The sequence below is a fragment of the Mixophyes fleayi genome, chromosome 1 (genome assembly GCF_038048845.1).
Source record: "Mixophyes fleayi isolate aMixFle1 chromosome 1, aMixFle1.hap1, whole genome shotgun sequence".
NCBI lineage: Eukaryota > Metazoa > Chordata > Amphibia > Anura > Limnodynastidae > Mixophyes > Mixophyes fleayi.
In genome coordinates this window covers 111,380,166-111,386,329 of record NC_134402.1, presented here as the reverse complement: position 1 = coordinate 111,386,329, position 6,164 = coordinate 111,380,166, and the positions used below count along the sequence as shown (strand labels likewise).

Below are 6,164 nucleotides of genomic sequence, written 5' to 3'. Positions count from 1 at the left end.
CATTTTTCAAGGGGAACACCCTTGTTAGCGAATCCAGGCCAGCGCTGAACAGTCTGTGGGTGTTTAGTCATTATGGCATTCTTACCCCTGCTATAGTGCCTATCACCCAAGTTGTTTGGCTATAATACACCCTGTTGTATCAATACCTTTTTAAAGAAAACGCTATACTTAGTTTAATCCCATTGAAAATTATCTCAAACTGCTGTCTTGAGTGTTAAACATTCAACTCTTTCCCTGGAAGTTAATTTAATAATACTATTTCTTACCTAACCACAACTTTTTTAATTTTATATTTAATTAAATTAAAAATATGTATGCAAATTTAACCACTAATGACTATATATCAGAGTAGGAGCCATTACAACCGTCATACATGTATACAAAAAAGTTTAGGGTACATGTAAAAATGTCATGTCTATTCTCTCTATTGTCATGTGCTGCTTTTTTTTTTTAAAAAAAAATGGTTGCAGTAGTTCACAGTTAACAAGTCTACAACATCCCAACTTTAAAAAATGGTAATACTATCCCCCTAAAATATTAGCAAGGTAACTGCATTTGATGAAGGTGTATCTATCTAATAATTAAAGGAACAATAAATTCAAAAGTAAAATTTTATTGTACAAAATACATAAGATTTTTAATACATTTTTCTTAAGTTCATTCAGTCCCTTGGATTTTCAAGCTGTTTCTTTAAAATGACATCCACCAATTCCATCCGAACATCTGCAAGAAAGTATTTTTATTAAAAGCTTATCTTTGAAATTAATATTACATTTCACATCTAAATACTGGAACATTGATATAGTGCTTTAGTTTATATGGACACAAAACATATCCTATTGTTGGACTCTTGATAAGGAGAAAAATGTTAACATTCAAAAATAGACTGCATTAAAAATGTATGTCTAAGTCAATAGTTATATAGTTTTTTACCTGAAAACTCTAGTTATGTCTGCAATTTTCCATTCCATGTTCCTGAAAGTTGTATCCATCCAATAGTTGGGTGCAATCTTAAAAAAGTAAAAAGAAAGAAGTGTATGTAAAACCTGTATTTTTTAACAAAATACAAACATAACTTTTAAAACAAGGAAGGATCAGTATGGAGTACAATATTCATTGTCCATGTCACATCATATCCCTTCCATTCTGCACAAAAAATTAAAAAATTACATTTTCATGAAAAAGAATAAACTGAAACAAACTCACCAAATATTTAACAATGCTGATCATTCCTGATGTTGAAAGGTCTGTACATTTCACTTTTTCCTGTGTTAGGATAAAAAACAAAAAATATGATTACTTAAATTTTCTCAAGAATAAAAAAAAAAAAAGGAAAAATTTATTTATGTATATATAGATATATATATATATATATATAAATATATATATATATATATATATATATATATATATATATACACACACACACACACACACACACACGAGGAGACAGACACACATACACACACAGAGACTCAGACATTTCAGGCATGCATCCTAGAGAGAAAGAAATAAATACCAAATAACATTGTAACGTAATGCTTTTGGATGATGTTATCCTCTTGCTTTCACTTCCTACGCATTTTGATCCACGATGCTTCTGGGTTACCTAGAATTGAATGTAAAACATAGAAATTAGGATACATTTACATTCGTATAAGAAATAGACATTACTGTACATATGACATATTTTTGTTTTTATGTCACTAACCTATTATCAGTTATACGCTTCTTTTAACTAATCATTTTCTTACCCTTCTTCCTCAGATGAGACGGGGTTGATGATTTCCTCTTCTGGATGTTCCTGTAACAATCTCCTCCTTGCTGACTCCGCTCTTCTTACTTCCACCACGGGGGTGTGTAGTGCAGATGACGTCCTCTGCTGTGGTGTTGGGGGAACAAATCCAGAAATGTTCCAATCGGCTAATGGGACTGAAACATTACCCTGTACTCGCCGGAGTCTCAGCTCTTCACTGATATTCATTACATGCATTGACAGCATTTGCAGATGCATTGTCTGTTGTTGTTGTAGCATATGCATCTGTGCCATGGATTGATTCATCTGGTAATACACTGCTGTATTCTGCTCCATTGCAGCAGCCATTCGCGTTTGTAAGTTGTTATTTACTTGAATCGATGCTGACATTTCACTGTGCACTGTGATGAGTCGCTCCAGTAACGAATTGGTGGTATTACGGGAGCTTCGTACCTCTTCCACAACAGACGTTAAACGGTCTACCGAGTCACCAATTCTCTGAACTCTGTCTTCCATATTTCGGCGAGATGTTTCCTGCCTTCCTTCCATCTTTCTGGCAAAGTCTGTGATGGAATGAAACCGAGTGGCTTGTTCTGGCAGACCGTGCACCAGTTGTGTTGGAAGACTGGTGCCTGTGGAAGGTACCCTTGCTTGAGATGGACCTTCCCCTTCGGTGGTTGGAACTTGAAGGTTGGGGAAGGCTTGCTGTAGCATCTCAAATCTTGTTGCAGCATCTTCGTGGACCAAACTGTCAGCTGGCGAAAATGTCAGTGATTGACTGTCATGTTCTAATTCCTCTGTAAAACCAAAAAAAAAAAACTACATCAATTATTCAGATATTACATTATATGATTTCAATGTTTAAAATAATTTGAGTAATGCATGTATTCTGATTAAAAAGAAAATAAAAAAAATTAGTCACCGGTTACTGAGCAGACAGGAGATGCTATTTCTTCCATGGCAGCTTGAGAAAAAAAGGTGGATACTGGTGTTACCACCTGTTCCCTTGGGATGATGGATTCTAAAACATAAAATAAACAAATGAAAATTAAAATTTGTCTATTAAATACCCCAAAAATATGTGAGACATTTCATTATCTAAAATGATACATGTGTACAATTACAATATGTATATTCCTATGGATCAGAAAAAAAAATACGATTATATTGCTAGATAGTTATGTACACACAATTTTCAACATCTTCATACCTTCACAACTATGAGCAAGGGTTATTGATGTTCCCCCTTCTTCACACATCTCTTCAACGGGTCGGCCTTCTATACATAAAAATAAATTAGATAAAATAAATTATTACATATATATCTATATATAGATAGATAGATAGATAGATAGAGAGATAGATAGATAGGTATATAGATGAAAAAAAATGAGACATTAAAAAAAAAAGTTGCTGAGACCAAACAAAAAATTAATTCTGTGTAAACATTACCTCGCTGTACATCAGCAACAGGTTCCGAGACGTGTACCTCAGTCACTCTTCTTCTCTTGTGAGCTGTAAGTTAATTTTAAAATACTATTAAATGCTATTATTAATTGTTGACAAGGATTTAAATAGTAATCAAGAGTGACAATGAGGAATAGTGAGTGAGAGAGTGTGATAGTGAAAGGAAAAGATAGAGAGAGATAAAGCAATATTAAAGAAAAAAAGAGGGAGAGTGACAGTTAAAAGAGAGAGTGATAGTGAAAGAGTGAGAAAGAGAGAGAGAGAGAGAGAGAGTGAAATAGAGAGAGACATTGATAGACCTACGAGCGACAGTGATATAACAAGAGAGAGAGTTATAGTAAAAGAGAGAGTGATAGTGAAAGAGCGAGAAAGAGAGAGAGAGAAAGAGAGAGAGAGAGAGAGAGAGAGAGAGTAAAATAGAGAGAGACATTGATAGACCTAAGAGCGACAGTGATATAACAAGAGAGAGAGTTATAGTAAAAGAGAGAGAAGGAGATATATGCATATTGTTTTACAATGCAAATATAATTACCTTTTTTATTTGGTTCAACAGTTTGGGCAGGATGAGTAGACTTGGTTAAACGGCTTTCTTTTTCTGTAACAAATAATTATAATAAGCTTTGCAAAATGTACTATATTTAAAATATATTCTATCTACTTGATCACAATATATACCTTGATTGGAAGCCGTTGTCGCTACTTCCACTGCGACTTGTCTTGGCATAAGCAATGTCACACCTATAATAAAAAATAAAATTTATTTTTAGTTATATAGAAGCAATAACATTACATTTTTTTTTTTGGACAATTTTATGGAAATATTAGATGCACCAAAAATAACAACTTACATTTTACATTGGAAGAATATTTTTTTGATATATATTAATTGCATGCAATAATTATAGTAACAAGTGTGACATCAATTCCCTGGTATTATTAGACAAATGATATACATTTCTATCTTACTATTACAAAATTATAAACATGTAAATATGTATGTGTATATGTAGATATGTATGTGTACATGTAGATATATATATATACACACACTTGTAGGTTAATTGACTGCTATTGGAATGGTGCAGGGACTGATGTGAGTGATTTCTCGATACAGTGCTGTGGAATCTGTGGCACTATAAAAAAATGGTGATGATGATGTATGTACATACATACACAAATATGTTTGATTAAATTTTGATGTAAAACCTAATAAAATAATAAACAACTTTATTATGGAACTTTTTTTTTTTTTATTTAACATAGGTGATATTGTCCATAAAAACTGTTATGTGTGAATAATATTGCTTTAAGGTTAAAAGTTTAAGGGCTACATTTAATAAGCTGTTGATTAGAAAAATTGGGGATGTTGCCTATAGCAATCAATCTAATTCTAGCTTTCATATAAAGCTAGAATCTAATTGGTTGCTATAGGCAACAGCCACACTTTTGCTAACCCGCAGCTTAGTAAATCTAGCACTATAATGGGTGTAATGTGTAGTGTAAAGTATGTAATCTATGGAGCATGTATACATGCATGTTACATCTTTATATCATACCTTCTCCTTCGACACTCCTCTGGCACTTGTGTCCTTGAGAAGAACCCAAATCTAAAATACATTAAAGAAAGATTTATTAGTACATCTTTATATAAGATTTTGGCAAGGCAAGTAAAAAAAAAAATTACAAAAAAAAAAAATTTTATTATACATTTGCCATTTACCTCCTGATTTGGATTTTCTCTTCCGGGGTACTGCTTCACTTTCATGTCTTCTCCTTTGTGCTGCATCTTGTTCTGCAAAATTGTAAAAATAATTTTAGAATTCTATACAAATTTAATTGACATCGTCACTTTTATAGACAATTATACATACCTCGTGGCTGGAAGGTGGATGGATCAAGGGTGTCCACTGTCCCTTCCACTCCTTCCACAAGATCATCACTGAGAATTTGCCGCATCTTCTTCTCCCAAGGCTTAAATTTTAGGCGCAGTGGCTTGCCACCACCGGTTCCCCTAGAATGACGGGCAACGGCTGCCATCTTTGCCTTCGTGGTGCGCTTGCAGTCCCGAAAGCGTTTCATGCAAACCGCAACTGATCGTACTCGAACACCTACTGCGGACACAGCAGAGGCAATCTGGGACCAAATCTTCTGCTTATGCTTGAAGGACGCCTTCAGCGATTGGGCACCCTTCAGTGTCTCGTAATGTTGCAGTACCCCAGCAACAAGGACTTCATTCTCCTCAAGTGTGAAGCGCCTGGATCGTGTTACAGATGGTCCTTCTTCATCATCAGATCCACTCTCTGTAAGCTGTTGCTGCTGGGTGCTTGTGCTGGCTTGCACGCTGCTCACAAACTGCTGCCGCCTTCTTTCTTCTTGGCGCTCCTCAGGACGGTCTCTCCATTCCTCGCCACTGCTGACAATTTCTTCTTGGGTTCCCTGTGTAGAAGAAGAAGAAGAATCCCTACGCTCCCTAGACATGGCTACTCTAATAAATTTTCTTTGCAAAAATAAATAAAAACTATTGACTATTTAACAACACTTGCCTAAGGATACAGTACAATATCCTACTATAATACTAATAACAATTAATTAAACTACACAAGTACTTGACTAAAAAAAAAAATTCAGTTGTATTAAAAAAAAATTATAATATAATTTTTAAGGGACCAAACTAGGTTAAATACAATCTATAAACTACAGAAAACTAAATGATAACTAAGGGAAAAAGGACAATAATACAACTGTAGAAATACAGCAAAAAAAAAATGTAACACTAGATAAAAATATAGCAGTTGTATTTTAACTAAATTATATTATAATTTTTAAGGGACAAAACTACGTGCAATACAATCTATGTAGACTGCAAAAAAGTAAATGCAAACTAATTCAATTTTTATCCTAAAACAAGTCAAAACTGCAATTGCTTAAATACAGGAAAAAA

The 6,164-nt window shown here is 33.9% G+C and overlaps 1 protein-coding gene across 2 annotated transcripts; it reads right to left on the bottom strand.

Annotated features, from left to right (window-relative positions):
• Nucleotides 1-597: 597 nt before the first annotated feature.
• Nucleotides 598-5,826, bottom strand: LOC142141227 (uncharacterized). Of its 2 annotated transcripts, XR_012688634.1 has the most exons (12): nucleotides 5,095-5,826; nucleotides 4,944-5,015; nucleotides 4,780-4,830; nucleotides 3,899-3,961; nucleotides 3,756-3,818; nucleotides 3,209-3,271; nucleotides 2,967-3,035; nucleotides 2,679-2,777; nucleotides 1,755-2,553; nucleotides 1,520-1,609; nucleotides 934-1,266; nucleotides 598-723 (listed from the first exon to the last, which is right to left on the bottom strand). XR_012688634.1 is itself a non-coding variant. In XM_075199514.1 (10 exons), exons 1-10 carry the CDS (start codon nucleotides 5,699-5,701, stop codon nucleotides 1,606-1,608), a joined length of 1,890 nt encoding a protein of 629 aa, XP_075055615.1. In that variant the 5' UTR covers nucleotides 5,702-5,826; the 3' UTR covers nucleotides 1,519-1,605. The 2 variants fall into 2 exon arrangements, 1 of the variants encoding a protein (XP_075055615.1); XM_075199514.1 differs by lacking the exons at nucleotides 598-723; nucleotides 934-1,266 and having other exon boundaries at nucleotides 1,519-1,609.
• Between the last annotated feature and the right edge of the window lie 338 nt (nucleotides 5,827-6,164).

Excerpts from the sequence above, each read along its gene's own strand:
- LOC142141227 (XM_075199514.1), bottom strand. The coding sequence starts at position 5,701 with ATGTCTAGGGAGCGTAGGGATTCTTCTTCTTCTTCTACACAGGGAACC. Across the intron at positions 5,016-5,094 it reads ATCCACCTTCCAGCCACGAG|AACAAGATGCAGCACAAAGG; the intron begins GTATGTATAATT and ends ACAATTTTGCAG. Across the intron at positions 3,272-3,755 it reads TGTTGAACCAAATAAAAAAG|CTCACAAGAGAAGAAGAGTG; the intron begins GTAATTATATTT and ends ATTAACTTACAG.